Genomic DNA, 21,880 nt, shown 5'->3' with positions numbered 1-21,880 from the left:
TAACATGTAGCATTTTTATATTAATTACACCCTACCTTTCTTCTATTGTGGGACTCAAGATGGCTACACATGATTCCCAGGGGGTCTCCGCTCCAAGCGCCAACCAAAGCCAGACCTGCTTGGTTTCTGCAAGGTGGCTGTCTCAAGTTAGGGTGACCCTATGGAAAGGAGGACCAGGCTCCTGTATCTTTAACAGTTGTATTGAAAAGGGGATTTCAGCAGGTGTCATTTGTATATATGGAGAACCTAGTGAAATCCCCTCTTCATCACAACAGTTAAAGCTGCAGGAGCTATACTAGAGTGACCAGATTCAAAAGAGGGCAGGGCACCTGCAGCTTTAACTGTGGTGATGAAGAGGAAATTTCACCAGGTTCTCCATATATACAAATGACACCTGCTGAAATGCCCTTTTCAATACAACAGTTAAAGATACAGGAGCCTGGTCCTCCTTTTCCTATAGTCACCCTATGACTCATGCACCTTCAGTGCATGTCTTGGGATCATGACTTTTCCCCCCTTACAGTTTGTGCAGTGATGAAGAAACCAGGTACCAATACTGCTCTCTACTGGACATTGGACCTTATAGCAGCTGAGGTTCAATTCCGACCCCTCCCCCTGCTGAAATTTAAGACCTGGAGGGGGACAGCGAAAGAAAAGTTCTGGGGACCTCGAAAGTTTGCTCACGGCTTTGCGAGGTTTTAGTTGATCCAACTAAAGGTATTGTGTTACTGTTGTTCTGGGATCCTCCCTATCAACTGGTATGGTATTGGGGAATATTGAATTTACCTGTCCTGGAAGGGATCTTAGAACCAGAGGAAAATTACTTTCCAGCACCCAGTAATTGAACTTTACCTATTGGGGGAAGATGTCCACCAATCACTATGCAACATTACCCAAGTTGGCTTCTTTTGACTATCTGGGTGCATGCCTATGCTAGGGTGACCATATGAAAAGGAGGACAGGGCTCCTGTATCTTTAACAGTTGTATTGAAAAGGAAATTTCAGCTGGTGTCATTTGTATATATGGGGAAGGAAAGGGAAGGGAAGGAGCGGAACCTCTCCTGCAAGCACTTGAGTCATTGCTGACTCCTAGAGGGACGCCTGCTTTCGCTGACGTTTTCTTGGCAGACTTTGTAGCGGGGTGGTTTGCTGTTGCCTTCCCCATATGGGGAACCTGGTGAAATTCCCTCTTCATCACACCAGTTAAAGCTGCAGGTGCCCTGCCCTCTTTTAAATCTGGTCACTCTAGTATAGCTCCTGCAGCTTTAACTGTTGTGATGAAGAGGGAATTTCACCAGGTTCCCCATATATACAAATGACACCTGCTGAAGTTCCCTTTTTAATACAACTGTTAAAGATACAGGAGCCCTGTCCTCCTTTTCATATGGTCACCCTAGACGGCTCTCCTGTCAAGGCAGGCAGTTATTCCAAAATCTAATCTATTCAGGGTTTGTTGTTCATTGGATACTCAAATCTTGCCCTGAACTGCCACCTTGTGGTTATGACAGAACGTACCATTATCACTCTCAAAGCCAGTTACGATAGTTCAGCTTTTAAAGAAAAGGTTGACTTTATTGAGGGCTGTGCACTGAACACCCTACGCACTTTGGATATCAATTTGGAACTTCCATATTGGCCTGGGCCTGCCTCATCCCTGATCTGACCCACTCTGGATTCAGATGTGGAGCAAGATTTTGATGTCCACTGAGGCCCACCATCACCTGAGCCTCCCTGACTTCCTGGAAGAGGTCTGGATGGCTGTGGGTAGTGATGGTGGGTACAGATAAGGACCAGAGGGTTCATGCAGCACGGGGGTGCGAGTGGGGCAGCTGCTCGGTGGGGGCCGACCCAAGCAAGCCCCCTGCCCCTTATTACGGCAGGGAAACTGGATCGGTCTAAAGTGCTCTGAAGCACTTTGGACCTGATCTAGCCTGATTCGGCCTGGAACCCACCCACTTCAGTTCTGGACTGATTCGGGCCGAATCGGGCAGCTTCAGCTTGGAATTTGGATCTGGATCTGAAGTGGTGTACAGCCCTAGTCTTTATACTGTGTCCAGTCTTATGACCTCATCGGTTTATTACACTTTTGGACCACCCAATAATGGGAGTTCTCTGGGCCGTGTAAAAGTAAGTTAAATGGAGGACGGGAGGTTGCATAACGTTAGCGTGCGCTGATTCAGATGTGCTGATGCAGATTTAGAAAAGATAGCTGTAATTTAAACAAAAATACAATGCAACCCAGCATAGTGGGAAAACAGTGACTAGGTGATCCGTGTAGCTGCTCAGCCCACTGTCCAGGGGCTAACCACTGATGGGCAACGTCACCACCCCTGCCCTGATCTCCCTTCCTCTGATTCTTGATCTTTACACTGGACTTGGTCTAGGTGGGGCACCTTCAAATAGAGGACTGTCCTCTGTAAGGTAGGACACCTGTGTTCATCCTAGGGGAGGCGTCTGGGCTAGAACCGTTACTAAGGACATCTAGCTTTTTATGTGGATGGGCTTTATTTGGGGGAAGGGGGTTGACTACCCCCATGAGAACCAGGCCTCAGCGCTGGCCTGAGGGGATATGGCTGAGAGGAGACCTAAAGGACGGCAAGGACATGGAGTGGTGGGGGAGGGGGACAAGCCTCATAAAGCCAGAGTCTGAAGTAAGGCAGTTTGGGGGGAAAGCTCAGAATGAGAGACTGAGGTGGGGTTCCCACCATGGACCACCTAGGCCATAGCTAGACCTCAGGTTTATCCCTGGATCGTCCAGGGGTCAAACCTGTTCATCTAGGTGATACACAGGAGATCCAGTGCTCAGGCAGGGGCGAACCCTGGATGATCCCAGGATAAACCGTAGGTCTAGCTGTGGCCCTAATGGCCTGTCACCTGCCACATCGTTGCAAAATCCAGAGCTGCCAACATTTCACCTCGGAAAAGGAAGGCTTATAATGCCCTCTTCTTATGCACTTTGTGAAGGCTTCTTCTTCCACCATTACACATCGCTGAAGGCTCCTGCACGGGGTGGCTTTCATTATAGAGCAGCACGTGTAGCAATTCCCTCTACGTTTTTGGTGGCATTCAGGGTAGGCTTAGGCACCTGCTGAAATTCCCTTTTCAACACAACTGTTAAAGATACAGGAACCCTGTCCTCCTTTCCATAGGGTCACCCTAATTCATTAGACACCCCTGGTGTAAACCTCTCCATTCAACACAGCCTCATTCATACAAATAGCTCGCCATAGTGGAGAAACTGCAATTTGGGTTAATGAGCTATTTTCCTTGTCAGGCCGTTGTAACTGGAGTGTCCTTTTCAGTAAATAATTTTGAGAGAATTACGTTTCAACATGTAAGGTTCTCGTCTATCCAGCTTGTGTTTTGCTGCCCAGTGTCACTCTGTGTCCATTTCTACCTTGTATACAATTCTAGCCCTCTGGACACTGTCATCTTCGCCCACCCTCGGGCCCTCCAGCTGTTTTGGCCTGTAACCTCATTCACAGCTACGGGCAACTTGCTGGCTTTGAATGATGGGGGTTGTAGTCCAACACATCTAGAGAGCAGCAGGCTTGGAAATGCTGAACTATTTAATTGTCAAAGTCTGGTCAATTAATTCACGGATATTGGAATTTGTACTAAATGTTTTTATTTGACCAAACCAGCAACATTGGTTGTTTTTTTTTTAAAAAAAGGCCGCATTTGAATTGGGCCTTTTTTTTAGTGACTCCTGCCTGTTTGAATGAAGATACAGGCAAAGGATTTGAATCCCTTCGTCTCCAATGTGAACTGCAACAGAGGTCTTTGCTCCCCCTTTATTACTGTCCTTTTTCTCTCCAAAACAAACAAAGGGTAGATCTGGAGTGATATTCAAGATCAAAGGCCACTGCAACCTCCAGCCCTCAGTCTCAGAACTGGAGCCCAAAGTTTCTAATCTTGTTTGCTGAAAGGCTTAAAAAAAGGAGGGACGTTTCTCGCAAGGTACTCAAGGTCCATTGTAATAAAGGCTGAAATCTGTCAGAGACAAGCTTGTTAAGGGATTGCCCTATGGCTTCCAGGAACATCATTGTCTGGGGTGAGGAGGAGGCAAAACTAATAGCTGAACTATTGAAGACATCACCTGGAGAACCAAACTTGGGCCAGATCTACACCTAGCAGGATATAACACTTTGAAAATGGTATATGCAGGGCCGGTGCTACCATAGAGGCCACTCAGGCGGCCGCCTAGAGCACCAAGCTCAGAGGGGCACAACACAGCGCAGCACTCACGTGCATTGTTGGCTGTGAGCCAGGCCAGCCCGGCCCGAGGATTCAGCTGGGCCTGGGCGGGCGAGATGGCGCCTCATGCCCGCCCAGCCAAAGCAAAGCCAGGGACGCTGGGGTGGAGGTGGGGCAGCTCAACGTTCAGACTTCCGTCTGGAAGCCGCTCTCCCAGAGCCAGGAGGCCACCGCCAGAAGAAGAAAAAGCATGTGGTGTGCTTGACCCTGGCCCAAGCCAGCCTCTGCCTTACTCCCAAGGAAAGGGCACCAGGTCGCCTCGCCTCTCTTCTCAAACAGGCCGCGATGTCCAAGCAGGCGGGCAAGCGGGACTCCCTCTCCCTTCCCCCAGAAAAGCTAGGGACTTGTGGACTCCTCGCAAGGCAAACTCTCCTGCTTCCCGAACCTGCGCGCGTGGATCAACGGGACTTGCATCCGAGAAAGTGTTGCACCGGGAGGCACCAGTGTGGCCCGATCCGCCTATGCCTCCTTACTCGGAGGCCTTATTCCCCCGAGTAAACGTGCGGAGGGGATCGGGACGCCCGGCTGCATAGCGGGTTCGCACGGAAGTAAGTCCCGGTGAATTCCAGACGGCTTGGTCCAAAATCGTCGTGAGCCAGTCCCAGCTCTCCACTCGGCGCACACGTTCAGACTTCCGCACAATTTTGGGCGGGGTGTGTGTGTGCAAGTAGCTCGCTTTGCCTAGGGTGCAAAATAGTCTGGCACTGGCCCTGCGTATATGGAATGAGTCCTGGGTCCGAACAGTTGTCAAAACCATTATGAACTGTTCTAAAGCAGTAGCGTAGATCCTGCCCAGGTCTTCATTGACTCCATTATGGAAGATGCTTCTCTAGTTTGGAATTAAAGATGGTTTGACCAACATGGACTCTGTACATTTCTTGCTTAATAACATGCCAATGGCTAACCTAGATGGGAATGATGGGGGTTGCAATGCTCACCCATCACGCTTTTTAAAAAACAATAGCAACAACACTATTTTGAATGTGTGGTGCTGAACTCCCGGCCAGACCGGTAGAACAACCATCCACCCTCCATTTCCCAAAATGACTCTGCCGCAGGACCTTTTGGTCACAAAGGCATTGGTGGAATGGAAGAGGGGGCAGCTGCTGGAACCCCTCACCCCACCTATGCTTTTCCTTTCAGCCCAGGTCCTCTAAAATAGGCCTTTATGAAGTGTTGCCAGCATTAGTCGTACCCTCTGCCCATGCCAGACCCTGATGGGTGCTGAGGGTGGGCTTGCCAGCGAGACACCAAGAAAAGAATGACGGCAAACCAAGTGAGAAAGAATCAAGGAAGCATAGACATGCACAAAGGGTGTGCCGGGTGTGCTTAGGCACACCCTAATGTTTCAAGCAATAATGTCTCTCTGCTGGGAGCCACATTTCAAAGAGCCCAGGAGGAGGGGACCCAAAGGCTAATATCATCTCGTAAGACTTTTCTGGATGTTTGTTCTGAAAGTTAATTTTGTCACCCAGCCAGCTTATTTACTTAAGCATTGTTTATTTATTGACAGACTTGAAAGAGTATACGTCTGAGGAAGTCTGGAATGAAATTGGTATGATGAAACGGGAAAAGATAACCGGAATCCTGTTAGAATTAATAATACAGTATATTCATCTGTGGTTATATTTTATTGCCAAAGTATTACAAGAAGCAATACTGTCAATGCTGGTATTGACATTCAAAGCCCTAAACGGTTTGGGGCCAGGTTATTTGAAGGAACACCTCCTCCCATATGTACCTACCCGGACCTTAAGATCATCCACGGGGCCCTTCTCCGTGAGCCCCTGCCAAAGGAAGTGAGGCAGGTGGCTACTAGGAGGAAGGCTTTCTCTGCTGTGGCACCCCGGCTGTTGGTTGTTTTATTATGTTGGTTGTTTTATTATGGTTTTAATTTTATTTTAATTGAAGATGAAAAGATGAGCGCTCCATTGAAAAGGTTGGTGTGTTGTTGTTTTTCAAAAAAAGATCCTGCTTCCCCCGTCACACCCACAATGGGCACGGAGCTCCTGAAGAACTCTATGCCCCATGCCTGGTTCCCGGCTCCTCGTGTTTACTCAGGAGGAGCCGGGATGAAGCCAGGATGGCCGTGCACATGTCGTCCAAAGGAAGTGAGGCAGGTGGCTACTAAGAGCAGGGCCTTCTCCGCTGTGGCACCCCGGCTGTGGAATGAGCTCCCCAGAGAGGTCCGCCTGGCGCCTACACTGTACTCCTTTCGTCGCCAGCTCAATACTTTTTCATTCTCTCAGTATTTTAACACTTAATTTTAACTTAAATTTAAATTTTACTGTTCTAACTGTGTGTTTTAATCTTATATCAATTTTGCTGTGTGGTTTTATCCTGGTTGTGCTTTTTATACTGTATTTTGTATTTGTGTTTTTAACCTGTTGGTTGTTTTATTATGGTCTTAATTTTTGTGAACCGCCCTGACAGCTTCGGCTATTGGGCGGTATAAAAATGTAATAAATAAATAATAATAATAATAATAATGAAGCCGAGTAAAATTATGCCACAGCCTTAATTCTTCTTCATACATCTTCCCATGACAAATCCAAAAATTCCTGGGGAATAAAATAAATTTGCCTTGTTTTGTCATCTTTACAATTTTGCATATTTGAATTGGTCTATTTGATAGTACTCTATAATACAGAAGTCATTATTTTGACTCTGTACACCATCATTGTCTGACTGTATTATTAAAATTGTTACGCAGTTGTGTGCCTGTTGGCATTCCAGTCATTTGGGGGCTTGAGGAGTGCCTCCTCATTCCCCCCCCCCATTTATTTATTTATTTATTTATTGCATTTCTATACCGCCCAATAGCTGAAGCTGTCTGGGCGGTTCACAAAAATTCAAACCATTCCAATATAAAACAACAGTATAAAACCTTTCAACTGCAACGGCCCTCCTGTGGTCAGGGAATCTGAACACGGAGTGGGGCATCCATGGAACAGTGTTTAATAAATAAATGAATAAAAATAGTGAGTATTCAATAAACGTTTGCCTTTAAAAATAAATTAATAAAATTTCCTGGTTGCACATCCTAATGAAATGTGCTGTGCACACCTATGCAAGGAGGAAAGACAGAACTCTTTCCCAATCTGATGCTCTCCAGATGTTGTTGGGCTACAACAGTCCCCTCTAACACTGACCATTGGCAATGCGGCTGGTGCCCTCTGCTTTATGGGATCTCTTGGTTTTTCTCTCCACTTGCAGTCTTTCTTTTTGAATTCTGGTTTAACAAAGGAGAATGTCTAGAATGGCAGCCTGTGCAGCCGGCTGTTTTTCTCTTCTTTAGCATCCCTCTCTGCTCCTCCGTCACCTGCACATACGTGTGTATTGCAAAAAACACTCAGTACAGCAATCCAGGGCCACAGCTAGACCTAAGGTGTATCCCTGGATCGTCCAGGGGTCAAACCTGTTCACCTAGGTGACACACAGGGGATCCAGTGCTCAGGCAGGGGCGAACCCTAGATGATCCCAGGATAAAACTTGGGTCTAGCTATGGACTACGTGACACACAGGGGATCCAGTGCTCAGGCAGGGGCGAACCCTGGATGATCCCAGGATAAACCTTTGGTCTAGCTGTGGCCAGAGTGACACACAGGGGACCCAGTGCTCAGGCAGGGGCGAACCCTGGATGATCCCAGGATAAACCTTTGGTCTAGCTGTGGCCAGAGTGACACACAGGGGATCCAGTGCTCAGGCAGGGGCGAACCCTGGATGATCCCAGGATAAACCTTTGGTCTAGCTGTGGCCAGAGTGACACACAGGGGACCCAGTGCTCAGGCAGGGGCGAACCCTGGATGATCCCAGGATAAACCTTTGGTCTAGCTGTGGCCAGAGTGACACACAGGGGATCCAGTGCTCAGGCAGGGGCGAACCCTGGATGATCCCAGGATAAACCTTTGGTCTAGCTGTGGCCAGAGTGACACACAGGGGATCCAGTGCTCAGGCAGGGGCGAACCCTGGATGATCCCAGGATAAACCTTTGGTCTAGCTGTGGCCAGAGTGACACACAGGGGATCCAGTGCTCAGGCAGGGGCGAACCCTGGATGATCCCAGGATAAACCTTTGGTCTAGCTGTGGCCAGAGTGACACACAGGGGACCCAGTGCTCAGGCAGGGGCGAACCCTGGATGATCCCAGGATAAAACTTAGGTCTAGCTGTGGCCAGAGTGACACACAGGGGATCCAGTGCTCAGGCAGGGGCGAACCCTGGATGATCCCAGGATAAACCTTTGGTCTAGCTGTGGCCAGAGTGACACACAGGGGACCCAGTGCTCAGGCAGGGGCGAACCCTGGATGATCCCAGGATAAACCTTTGGTCTAGCTGTGGCCAGAGTGACACACAGGGGATCCAGTGCTCAGGCAGGGGCGAACCCTGGATGATCCCAGGATAAACCTTTGGTCTAGCTGTGGCCAGAGTGACACACAGGGGATCCAGTGCTCAGGCAGGGGCGAACCCTGGATGATCCCAGGATAAACCTTTGGTCTAGCTGTGGCCAGAGTGACACACAGGGGATCCAGTGCTCAGGCAGGGGCGAACCCTGGATGATCCCAGGATAAACCTTTGGTCTAGCTGTGGCCAGAGTGACACACAGGGGACCCAGTGCTCAGGCAGGGGCGAACCCTGGATGATCCCAGGATAAAACTTAGGTCTAGCTGTGGCCAGAGTGACACACAGGGGATCCAGTGCTCAGGCAGGGGCGAACCCTGGATGATCCCAGGATAAACCTTTGGTCTAGCTGTGGCCAGAGTGACACACAGGGGACCCAGTGCTCAGGCAGGGGCGAACCCTGGATGATCCCAGGATAAAACTTAGGTCTAGCTGTGGCCAGAGTGACACACAGGGGATCCAGTGCTCAGGCAGGGGCGAACCCTGGATGATCCCAGGATAAACCTTTGGTCTAGCTGTGGCCAGAGTGACACACAGGGGATCCAGTGCTCAGGCAGGGGCGAACCCTGGATGATCCCAGGATAAACCTTTGGTCTAGCTGTGGCCAGAGTGACACACAGGGGATCCAGTGCTCAGGCAGGGGCGAACCCTGGATGATCCCAGGATAAACCTTTGGTCTAGCTGTGGCCAGAGTGACACACAGGGGATCCAGTGCTCAGGCAGGGGCGAACCCTGGATGATCCCAGGATAAACCTTTGGTCTAGCTGTGGCCAGAGTGACACACAGGGGACCCAGTGCTCAGGCAGGGGCGAACCCTGGATGATCCCAGGATAAACCTTTGGTCTAGCTGTGGCCAGAGTGACACACAGGGGATCCAGTGCTCAGGCAGGGGCGAACCCTGGATGATCCCAGGATAAACCTTTGGTCTAGCTGTGGCCAGAGTGACACACAGGGGATCCAGTGCTCAGGCAGGGGCGAACCCTGGATGATCCCAGGATAAACCTTTGGTCTAGCTGTGGCCAGAGTGACACACAGGGGACCCAGTGCTCAGGCAGGGGCGAACCCTGGATGATCCCAGGATAAACCTTTGGTCTAGCTGTGGCCAGAGTGACACACCGGGGATCCAGTGCTCAGGCAGGGGCGAACCCTGGATGATCCCAGGATAAACCTTTGGTCTAGCTGTGGCCAGAGTGACACACAGGGGACCCAGTGCTCAGGCAGGGGCGAACCCTGGATGATCCCAGGATAAAACTTAGGTCTAGCTATGGACCTAGATGAACAGGTTTGACCCCTGGACGATCCCAAGATAAACCTTAGGTCTAGCTATGGCCTAAGGGAGGATGATATTCTGACTACAGCAAGGATTTTTGTGTGGTGTTTTACTGAGGCCCCTGTGCACCGCAAAGACATTTGATCCAGTCCTCTATATGACATCATATTTGCTTACTTATGATTGCAGTGTTTCATCAAATGCATACATGTACAGTGATACTGTTTGGTGAAGGTAGGCTGTAATTTAGTGGTAGACCACATATTTTGCCTGTGGAACTCCACAGTTTTGCATGCAATAGGTATTTCTAACAGGTACTTCTGACCCCCGAATCCGGGGAGGAATTCAGAGAAGAATTTTAAAAGCGCGGCTAAAGTTAGAAGCAGAAAAAGAACAGATAGGTCTAGTGATGGACAGACAGACAGATGAAATGGATCCTTTCAGGGCTGGAAAGAAAGCCCTATGAAGAGAGACTGAAAGAGCTGGGCACGTTTAGCCTGGAGAAGAGAAGATGGAGGGGAGACATGATAGCACTCTTCAAATACTTGAAAAGTTGTCACACAGAGGAGGGCCAGGATCTCTTCTCAATCCTCCCAGAGGGCAGGACATGGAATAACGGGCTCAAGTTAAAGGAAGCTGGGTTCCAGCTGGACAACAGGAAAAACTTCCTGAGTGTTAGAGCAGTCTGACAATGGAATCAGTTACCTAGAGAGATGGTGGGCTCTCTCACAGTAGAGGCATTCAAGAGGCAGCTGGACAACCATCTGTTCAGGGATGCTTTATTCCTTGCATTGAGCAGGGGGTTGGACTTGATGGCCTTGTAGTTCCCTTCTAACTCTGCTATTCTATGATTCTATAATCCTCTACACCAGGCTTTTATCCTGCAATTGAGTTTGGTAACTCACAGAGGTTTACATGACGTTGTCAACCTCCAGGGCCTCTCCTGTGCTTTGTGACCATTTCTGCGGCTTTACGTGTAATGGCGAAAATGCGCAATTTTAAAATAGTGGGTTGATTCACAGCACCATCTAGTGGCTGTATAATGAAACATATAGAACTTGCAGAGAAAGGAAACCCGGTGGGTGGGAAAGGGAAAAACGTGTAAAAGGCCGGTTTTAATCCTGCAAAGGATCTGGAAGCATTAGCCCCAATAAAATTGTGGGATAAGAAGCCTGGTCTGGAGAAGCCTTTAGCGTCCTCTGGATTCTACAACTTTTGCAATCCATGAGGTAGTGTTTCAATAGATGGACCTGGTTCTGAGATTTTCTCAGTTGTTTGCAGAAGTTGCATCAGAAGTTTTACTGCCTCAGAAAAACCCTTCTGAAGAGGCAGCTACTTGTACAAAGAGGAAGAAACACACCACACAGTCTAAGTGACAGTTGCTTTCTGCTGTTTTATTTTTGAATTTGTACAGCTATATTTTACAGAACGCATTAATGCAGTTTGATCCAGCCCAAACCCTGTCACCCGAGATTGACTGATTGTAACACAAGTGTATAAAATGAGACCAAATTATTATTATTATTATTATTATTATTATTATTTTTAAAAAAGAAAAAAAACCAGACAAAAAACCCTGACATTCTCCATCAAGAATCTGCATTGACCCTCCTTAGCAACATCAGATCGTACCTCAAACGGGGCTCTAATTTAGTTGAAAAAAAAGGCACTGTGAGAAAACTAAAAATAAAACCCCAAACAAATATTATACATATATACAGACAGGGGAAAACGCCCCCACAAAAAAACAAAATTACACTTTATATTATTTTAATTCCTTCTGCAGCTTTGTTGGTTTTAATACACTTTTTTTTTTTTTGTAAATTGTAAACCTTCACTTGCAAAAAAATACAAATACACACTCAATGCTCTTAGACAAAATATTTTCTCACTAATACAGATGCAATACTTTTAAAATATCTTGTTAAGTGCTCTGTCACAATAAAGAATCTCTGAACAGTCATCTGCCTGCAGAGACTAAACGCGAGACTTTAATGTATTATACATATACATATACATATATATGTATAAACATCTTTTTAAAGGTTTATATTTTATATATATTTTATTTATATATATATATATATATATATATTCATATATTTACAACTCTGCCATAGATTCCTTCACCTTTGGTTAAAAAGTTAAAGCCCTCTCCATTCTTATAACATATACAATCTCTTTCTCTTTTGTTAAAAACACACAATTTTGCATAAAAAGAAATAAAATTTGTTCCCGTAAAATGATATACATTCCTCATCTTCTGGCTGTGAAGGGTCCACTCCACTGCACAGACTTTTAAAGAGAAGTCTTTTGCCGGCCTCTCTCTTACACGCACACACACGCACACGCACGCACACACAAATAGATCTGACTATATATATTTATATATTTAAAATTCACATAATTGGGAAACAAAAATAAAATAAACATAAACATAAAACCCGTGTCTTCTCCTCCTCCTCCTCCTCCTTTTCTACCTGCCTGCACCCTGGGCTTCTAGAGGCACTCCATTGTGTGACAAAAAAGAAAGAAAGAATCGTTGTTGTTTTTCTCTAAAGTGTTACAAGTTTCCTTTGGACATCCCCCCCTCGCTCCCACCTCATCTAACCCTCTTCGTCTTCCGACCACCGTAAAAACCCGTCCATCTTTAGCAAGCCTTGGAGAGTTCCGGCGCGGCCTCGACGGCTGAGACCCGGTATTGCACCTTGGTGTTAGTGATGGCCCCATGCTTCTGACGCAAATGTAGGCGCAGCTGGCTTTTGTGCCGGAAGTGCAGGTTGCACTTTTCACACTGGAGGGGGAGAAACGGAAGTAGTTGGCAATTAGTTACGGCTGCAGTGCTGATTAAAACCTTTGGAGACTAAAGAGGTGCTCTCAATGAAAAGAGCATCGTATTTTAAGAGGGAAAAAAAGAAAGCAACTACTTCTAAAAATGGCAAATGGCGCAAACCATGTTAGGCATTCCACCCCTCTCCAAACACACAAAAAAGAGCCCTGATGCTAGATTAGACCAAGGGTCCATCTAGTCCAGCACTCTGTTCACGCAGTGGTCAACCAGCCAGGGACCAACAAGCAGGACATGGTGCAACACACCCTCCCACCCATGTTCCCCAGCAACTGGATAATCATCATCATCATCATCATCATCATCATCATCATCATCGTCGCATTGGCTGCCTATATGTTTCCGAGCCCAATTCAAGCCCTACATGGCTTGGGAGCGCAATACCTGATGAAACGCCTCTCCCGACATGAACCTACCCGTACACTGCGCTCAACATCCAAGGTCCTCCTCCGAGTGCCTACTCCGAGGGAAGCTCGGAGGATGGCAACAAGGGAGAGGGCCTTCTCAGTGGTTGCCCCCCGACTGTGGAATGATCTTCCCGATGAGGCTCGCCTGACGCCAACGTTGTTATCTTTTCGGCGCCAGGTCAAGACCTTTCTCTTCTCCCAGGCATTTTAACAGCATTTTAACTAGGGGTGTGCACGGACCCCCCACTCCGCTTCACTTTAAGATCCGCCATTTTCGGATCGGCCCGCTCCGCCCCGCCCCCACTCTGCCTGTGCCCACTCCGCTCCGCTCGGAGCTCCGGATCCGGATCGGAGCTCCGGTCCCCCCCCATAGGGGGGGTTACCGGGCCCTGCCGCCATCGCCGCCCATGCGGTGACGGCGGCAGAGCCCGGTAAGGAGGAGGGGGGCCTTATCTGCCTCCGTCCGCGGTCCGTCGCCGTCTTCAATTGAGCCCGCGGTTCCACCAGGAAGTCTGGGCCGCAAGTGCGGCCCAGACTTCCTGCTGGAACCACGGGCTCAATTGGAGATGCTGACGGACCGCGGACGGAGGCAGGTAAGGGAGAGGAGGGCAGGGGGCGTTACCGGGCCCTGCTGCCGTCACCGCATGGGCGACAGCGACAGCGGCAGGGCCCGGTAAACCCCACTTACCTTTCCGGCGGAGCTCCGGATCGAGGCGAAGGATCCGCCTTCACCTCGATCCTCTTCGCCACGCTCCGCCGGCCCCCCAATCCTCTTCGCCTCCACCTTAAGGGCAGGCGAAGCCCCCCGCTCCGCTACTGCTTCTCCGGTCCGATTAGAAGCGGAGCACATCCCTAACTTTAACAGCATTTTAACAGCATTTAATAACGTTAAGTTTGTTTTAATGGACCCCAGAATTGTTGTTTTAAATGAATACTGTTGTTGTTTTTATACTGTTTTTATGTTTTTTAAATCTTTTGTATACTTTTAATGTCTACTATTTTTAATTGTTGTAAACCGCCCAGAGAGCTTCGGCTGGGGGGCAGTATATAAATGTAATAAAATAAAAATAAATAAATAAATAAATAAATAATTGTTACCCGCCTCTCCCTCCGGATCGAGGCGGGGTACAACACAAATGAAAACGCCATAAAATACATATAATTAAAACATTCAAAACTAACGCATCATTAAAAGCAGCATATTATTAAAAGGCATCTTAAAATTCCACTGGGTAGGCCTGCCGGAAGAGATCAGTCTTTATAGCTTTCTTAAAATCCCGGAAGACTGTTAAGTTGATGAATCTCTCCTGGCAGGTCATTCCATAATCTGGGAGCGGCAGAGGAAAAGGTCCTCTGGGTACTAGTTGTCAGCCTTGTTTTTGTTGGCTGGAGTAAATTCTTCCCAGAGATTGTACAGGAGAAGGCGATCCCGCAGGTAGCCTGGACCCAAACCATGTAGGGCTTTAAAGGTGATAACCAACACGTTATACTTCGCCTGGAAACTAATTGGCAGCCAGTGAAGAGATTTTAAGACTGGTGTAATGTGGTCCGCCCCCCTAGGTGTACCGGGGACCAACTTGGCTGCCATATTTTGAATTAGTTGGAATTTCCGGACTAGGCACAAAGGTAGCCCTATGTAGAGCGCATTGCAGGGTTATTGCCTCAAATACTGGAGACAGCACACAACCATCAGGGCTCATAGTCATGGATAGCCTTCTCCTCCAGGAATTGATCCAACCCCCTTTTAAAGCCATCCAAGTTGGTGGCCGTCACTACATCCTGTGGTAGTGAGTTCCATAGCTTAACTATGCACTTTGTGAAGAAGTCCTTCCTTTTATTTGTCCTGGATCTCCCACCAATCAGCTTCATGGGAGGACCCCATTGGGTTCTAGTAACACGCATAGGACGGATGCTTTTCTATGACCCATGTGTGCACTATCTCAAAACAACTGCACACTTCTGGTTGCAGGACTGTTTCTGACCGTACAGGAGTTTAAAAACTGATTTATGTCATACTCAAAGGCTCCCTCACATATTGCCTTCTGTGCATTCATGACTGTGTGGGCGCAGGGCCATCCCCTTCCCCCAAAGGACTGCCCCCCAGCAAGCTTCACCCCTCTACAGTGCTGCATGGTAAATTTGGAGATTCAGGTGCTGTTCATAACCGTGCCCATATTTACCTGCTTGTTTGTTACAATTCAATCATGCCTTTCCAGCAAGCTCTGCCTTTTATCCTCCCCACAACAACCCTGTGAGGTAGTCAGACTGAGAATCAGTGACTCACCCAAAGTTACCCATTCAGCTTTATGGCCAAGTGAGGACTTGAACCCGGATCTCCCGGGCCTGAGTCCAACGCTCTAACCACTACAACACACTGGCTCTCTAACAGCCATGCCCCCAAAGGGGAGCCCAAAAAATGCAGACTGCTGTGTTGATTAGGGTGACCCTATGGAAAGGAGGACAGGGCTCCTGTATCTTTAACAGTTGCATAGAAAAGGCAATTTCAGCAGGTGTCATTTGTATATATGGAGAACCTGGTGAAATTCCCTCTTCATCACCACAATTAAAGCTGCAGGAGCTCTACCAGAGTGACCAGATTTAAAAGAGGGCAGGGCTCCTGCAGCTTTAACTGGTGTGATGAAGAGGGAATTTCACCAGGTTCTCCATATATACAAATGACACCTGCTGAAATTTCCTTTTCTATGCAACTATTAAGGATACAGGAGCCCTGTCCTCCTTTTCATAGGGTCACCCTAGTGTTGATGCACGTCTACAAACCCATCAGAGCAGTTTTAAGCTCTACCAGCAGCAGGCTTTGTATATTCGTTTTATTTTTTATTTTACACTTTTATGCTGCCCGATAGCTGAGGCTCATAAAATACAACGAATCAAAGCTATTGGGCCTTAACTGCCCATTCCAGACCAAGACACCACAACAGACTTTGCATTCTAACAGAAGTAAGAAGCCCCAAGGGACAAATGTCCCCATCATGATCCTTGATTGTAAAAATAATAATACTAGTTCTCAGTCACTCTGGGGCCCGGCTCCACTCACTGCTGCCCCACATGTGGGCGAGGGTTAGAAAGGGGAGCAAGCCGCACCCCGGGATGATCCTCCGAGCACTCGAGAGTTCTGTGTGATTTGGGGGACCCAGATGGTGCAGCCAAAGCGAGTAAAGCCCCTGCTCCACTCGATCTTTGCCGAACAGGCGGACGTCAGAGGGTTGGAGCTCAGCGAGCAGGAGGGATGAGGACCCTCTCCAAGCAGATGGCTAATGCCTGGATGAAGCTGAAGTCTTCTCAAAATTGGGCAACAGTAGAATGAAATTATGGCCCTGTTCAGAAGACACCTTAAGCCATGGCTTTAACCATGGTGGTTAAGCCAGAAAGCTAGGCTGTGTTCAGAAGACACCTTAAACTATGACTTTAAGCTTGGTGGTTAAGCCAGAAAGCTAGGCTGTGTTCAGAAGACACCTTAAACTATGACTTTAAGCTTGGTGGTTAAGCCAGAAAGCTAGGCTGTGTTCAGAAGACACCTTAAACCATGACTTTAAGCTTGGTGGTTAAGCCAGAAAGCTAGGCTGTGTTCAGAAGACACCTTAAACTATGACTTTAAGCTTGGTGGTTAAGCCAGAAAGCTAGGCTGTGTTCAGAAGACACCTTAAACCATGACTTTAAGCTTGGTGGTTAAGCCAGAAAGCTAGGCTGTGTTCAGAAGACACCTTAAACCATGACTTTAAGCTTGGTGGTTAAGCCAGAAAGCTAGGCTGTGTTCAGAAGACACCTTAAACCATGACTTTAAGCTTGGTGGTTAAGCCAGAAAGCTAGGCTGTGTTCAGAAGACACCTTAAACCATGACTTTAAGCTTGGTGGTTAAGCCAGAAAGCTAGGCTGTGTTCAGAAGACACCTTAAACCATGACTTTAAGCTTGGTGGTTAAGCCAGAAAGCTAGGCTGTGTTCAGAAGACACCTTAAACCATGACTTTAAGCTTGGTGGTTAAGCCAGAAAGATAGGCTGTGTTCAGAAGACACCTTAAACCATGACTTTAACCATGGTGACTAAGGCTTTTTGCCTTAGTCACAGTGGTTAAAACAGGGCCAATATATTGCTAAAATGATCACTTAGGACACAATCCTATGCACAGGACTGCACTCTTAAGGACTTTTGGCACAAACATGGTGGCAGTTTATGCTCAGAGGCCAAGTGAAGCCAGCTGACTTAATGATAAAAGGAACCTTGGTTCCGTGTTCAGATGCTTGCATTTCGTAATGGGAGAGCTAGGTTTTGCATCTCTACTGCTGGATCAGACCCAAAGATCTTTTGTAAACTGCCCAGAGAGCTTCAGCGATGGGGTGGTATATAAATTTAATAAATAAATAGCGATCTGCCTGGGTTAGCATTCTAGGTTAGCCAGCCAAAAATATTGGGGGTGTGTGTGAATTCTGTACCATTACCAAAGTGCTGCGTGATGCTTCATAGAGGAACAAGGCAGGAGATCCCCGCCCCATGGAGCTTACAGTTTCCAAGATTTGCAACAGGGCAGGGCATGAACTCTTTCACTTACATGGTAGGGCTTCTCTCCGGTATGGATCCGGAGGTGACTCTTGAGCGTCTGCAAGTGCCTGAAGCGTGTACCACAGATTTCACATGGATAGGGTTTCTCGCCGGTGTGGATTAGCACATGAGCTCGGAGGTGTGCCACCTAAAGAAGAAACAGCAGTGTCAGGGAAGCAGTCCCCATGGATCGGAGAAATGGGTGTTGGCTCGGCGTTTCTGTCTGTGGGTGAGGGCTGGCAGGTATTCGCAGCGTGGTGGAAAGAGTTTCAACGCCGTTGCTCAGCTGGGTATTCAAACCACTTCTACCATGCTTAGTCTGCTTCTACAGCATAACTTGCTGGGTTTCTAAACCTCATAGTCTTTGGAGCCAAGAACTGGGCAATTGTCCATTGCAGCCTTTGTCTAGCTATGGTTGCATGGCGCTGATTGCTGTTCAACTTTATCGCAGTATTCTGCTCGCAAGATCCTCCCCCCTCGGTCCACACGTGGCGTGCGATGTCCCGGGGAAGGAGCATGTTGCGCCCGCCATTTTTATTTTTATTTAATTGAAGATGAAAAGATGAGCGCTCCATCGAAAAGGTGGGTCTGTTGTTGTTTTTCAAAAAAAGATCCTGTTTCCCCCGTTGCACCCACAATGGGCACGGAGCTCCTGAAGAACTCTATGCCCCATGCCTGGCTCCTCGTGTTTACTCAGGAGGAGCCGGGATGAAGCCGGGATGGCCGTCCACATGTCGTCCAAAGGAAGTTAGGCAGGTGGCTACTAGGAGCAGGGCCTTCTCCGCTGTGGCACCCCGGCTGTGGAATGAGCTCCCCAGAGAGGTCCGCCTGGCGCCTACACTGGACTCCTTTCGTCGCCAGCTGAAGACCTTTTTATTCTCTCAGTATTTTAACAACTAATTTTAACTTACATTTAAATTTTACTATTCTTACTCTGTATTTTAATCTTATATCAACTTCCGCTGCATGGCTTTAGCCTGGTTGTGCTTTTCATACTGTATTTTGTATTTGTGTTTTTAGATTGTTGGTTGTTTTATTATGTTCTTCACGGTTTTAATTTCTGTGAACCGCCCAGAGAGCTTCGGCTGTTGGGTGGTATAAAAATGTAATAAATAAAATAAACGAATAAATTAAAATGTCCCGCGGTCTCGGGACGATCCCGGGACCACGGGAAAAGTCGGTATTAAAGCCGTCCCGATTATCCTGGGGAAAGGGAGGGACCATCCCTTCCTGTCCCCAGGATCCCCTGTGCGTGATGTGGACGCACAGGGATGATCTAGACATGCCCACTGTGTAGCTAGTTGGACCAGCTTCACACACAGTTGAAGCTACTACACAGGAAGAGAAGGTCCATCTAGCCCAGGTTAGTTTACTCCAAAGGAGATTCTACTTTGCTCAGGGAGCAGGAAAATCCCCCAAGCTCTGCGACCAGCGATTCTCTTAACCTGGAGGTGCTGAAGACTGAACGCAGGAAGACTGAACCCAGCCATGCTCCACTGGTGGGTTCTGGAAGGCTAGCAAAGCACAAACCTGAACAAATCTTGCTCCACAGGTCTCGCATTTGTAGGGCTTCTCTCCCGAGTGGATCCGCGTGTGCGTCTTCAGGTTGGCCGGCCGGTTGAACTGTGCCCCGCAGATACTGCAGCGATAAGGTTTCTCGCCTGTCTCGACAAACAGAACGGAGCCTGTTTTAGTGCCACAATAAAACAAAAAACAAAAAAGCAGAGCTCCTGAAAAAGTTCTGCTGCGAAGCTGAATGCTCTGTACAACCCACCCACAAGAGGGGACCCGAGAGGTTATGCACGTTTTACACGCTTACGTCATGCCGTCTTTACGGAGCACCACAAGACTCTGTCACCGAAGCCCTGAACGAATGATTTCAGATGAACTCACTGCCGAAAAGGATCAGCAGATTTTAAGCGGGATGCGTGGGTTATTCCTAGAACAGCTGCTTTTTAAAGGCTCTAGTCCTCAGGCCATAGCTAGACCTAAGGTTTATCCCTGGATCGTCCAGGGGTCAAACCTGTTCATCTAGGTGACTCACAGGGGATCCAGTGCTCAGGCAGGGGCGAACCCTGGATGATCCCAGGATAAACCTGAGGTCTAGCTGTGGTCTCAGTCACTGGGCTTGCCAAAAGCGCAAATGGATGCCCTTTGGCCTTTATCCTGCAAGCCCAGCGTCCACCTGCCTCCTTCCCAAAGTAAAAAACAAACAAATTGAAATTCTGCACGGGACCCATATTTCGGCACCCAATTAAATTAGGTTCATTTATCCAAGTTTGTGGAAGATTTGCCACATGTTGCTTCCTTGTCTTAATACAGAAGCCTCTGGTATTGTAGGACAACTGGGAGAGAGAGAGAGAGAGAGAGAGAGAGAGAGAGAGAACACACTATCCCACAGACTCTGCTTCCACTCTTTTGTACTGCTCCTTGAATTTATATAGCACTTTTCTGAAGTTCTTAAAGCGCTTCACATACATTCTCATCTCAGTAAGCCTGGTAAAATGGCCTTGTAAGGTAGGCCGGCATCCTCCCCAGATTACAGGCCAGGAGCCAAGGCCAAAGAACAGAGTACTGGCTAAGGCCAGCCAGGGAGTCCCCGGCCAAGGTGAACTGGCGACTTCGTGGCTCAGGGCTCACCCTCTTCACCAAATGATTCTGGGCATATCAGGTCCTTTAGATGCCATAGATCACAGAGTGCTTTACAAACAGAAAGGCGTTTCAAGACAGAGAAGCATCCTACCCTCACCCTATGTTCCATGGGTAGCCATGCCAGTGTCATGCCCCATATATGTTCTGCACTGCTGCTCCCAGCATGCACCAACCAGCATAGCCACTGATGCCCGGGAATGATGGGAGATGCAGTTCATCACATCTGAAGGGTGCCAGGTTGGGGAAGGCTGCTCTTGGACAAGGCGACCTCAGCACTGCCCAAGGTCACACACTCTCACAACAGCTGCAGACTAAGGCCTAGCAGTCCTTCCCGCTTTCCTTTCACGGAAGGAGCAGGAGTTTTCAATGTTTACTTCCAATTCAGCCAGCCATTCCGGGAAGGATGGGCCCCAGGCTGTTGGCGTTGCCACCGCTCCAGTGCCTGGATTTCAAAATGGCGGCTGGGGGCTCTAGCGGCTGATTCTGCCCCATGTTCAGATGCTACAGGAGACCCCACACGTCAGAAGTTGACGTAATTAACGTGTGGTTTCTGGTCATCTGAATCCACCCAAAGCAAGCAGGTGAGGACAGGAGAGTTTCTTCTGAGGTGACCCAGAGAAGTGACTTCCACGTTGAATTTGCCGTGAGCTCCACCATGGGGCAGGTAAACCTGTCACCCACCGGATGTAGTTTAACCACAACTCCCGCTATCCCTCACCATCGGCCAGGCTGATGGGAGTTGGAGTCCAACGACATCGGGAGGGACACAGATTTCCCCGCTCTGCTCTCCCACCTCTCCAACCCGGATCTTCTACAACTCTGCGAGACGGGTCGCCACCGTTCCTGATTCGCAGATGGGAAAACAGAGACCCAGAGACACTGGTCCGGAGTCACCCAGCAAGTCGGGAGCGCAGCAGGGATCCAAACGCAGCCCTGGCTCTCTAGGCCGCCCTGGTTCTCAGGCCAACCCCACGTCCTGTCGGACACCTGCCTTGCACCGGCCCCTACGGTCGTCCGAAGCGCCCCTCAGGAGGCCGTACCTGTGTGAACGGTTTTATGGCTGGCTAGGTTCCCCTTGTAGCGGAAGGAGGCCTGGCAGCGGTCACACTTGTAGGGCTTGTCGCTGTGCATTTGGAGCGAGTGTCGCTTGAGAGCAGCCTCTTCCGAAAACCTGCAGTGGCACTCATTGCAGAAAAAGGTTCCGTTTTCTGTCGGAGACCGAGAGAGGAAGAGGGGGGGGGGCAAGACAGTGAGATGAGCAAGCACAGAAGCACGCACGCAGAGGGGTTGCCTGCGCTGCTGCTCGGGGCGGGGAGACGGAGCTGGAGTTCCAGGGGAACCCCGCAACGAAGGCGTGGCAGGGCAGAACTGCTTGCCCGAGGCGAATCGTGGTTGCCCTGAGCCAGAGGCAAAATTGCACCGTTGTCCTAGACAGGCCGGACGCCGGGCATGGCTGGGCAAATGCTGGGGCTCCGGCAACTCACACTACCCCT

General features: G+C 48.7%; 1 protein-coding gene across 3 annotated transcripts in view; it reads right to left on the bottom strand.

The window, feature by feature from the left end:
- Positions 1 to 11,298: 11,298 nt before the first annotated feature.
- BCL6 (BCL6 transcription repressor) overlaps positions 11,299 to 21,880 on the bottom strand; it is a 36,097-nt gene continuing 25,515 nt past the window's right edge. For 2 of the 3 annotated variants that reach the window (XM_063131775.1, XM_063131776.1), the window contains exons 7-10: positions 21,428 to 21,595; positions 19,266 to 19,396; positions 17,746 to 17,883; positions 11,299 to 12,719 (exon numbers count right to left, since the gene is read on the bottom strand). In XM_063131775.1, the coding sequence (XP_062987845.1) occupies positions 12,576 to 12,719; positions 17,746 to 17,883; positions 19,266 to 19,396; positions 21,428 to 21,595 (581 nt within the window). In that variant the 3' untranslated portion in view covers positions 11,299 to 12,575. The remainder of the gene's footprint in view (positions 12,720 to 17,745; positions 17,884 to 19,265; positions 19,397 to 21,427; positions 21,596 to 21,880) is intronic. The other variant, XM_063131777.1, reaches the window with a different exon arrangement.

Source organism: Elgaria multicarinata, chromosome 8, assembly GCF_023053635.1.
Source record: "Elgaria multicarinata webbii isolate HBS135686 ecotype San Diego chromosome 8, rElgMul1.1.pri, whole genome shotgun sequence".
In the NCBI taxonomy this organism is placed as follows: domain Eukaryota; kingdom Metazoa; phylum Chordata; class Lepidosauria; order Squamata; family Anguidae; genus Elgaria; species Elgaria multicarinata.
The sequence above is the reverse complement of the archived record's forward strand: the minus strand, read 5'-3'. Positions and strand labels throughout refer to the sequence as shown.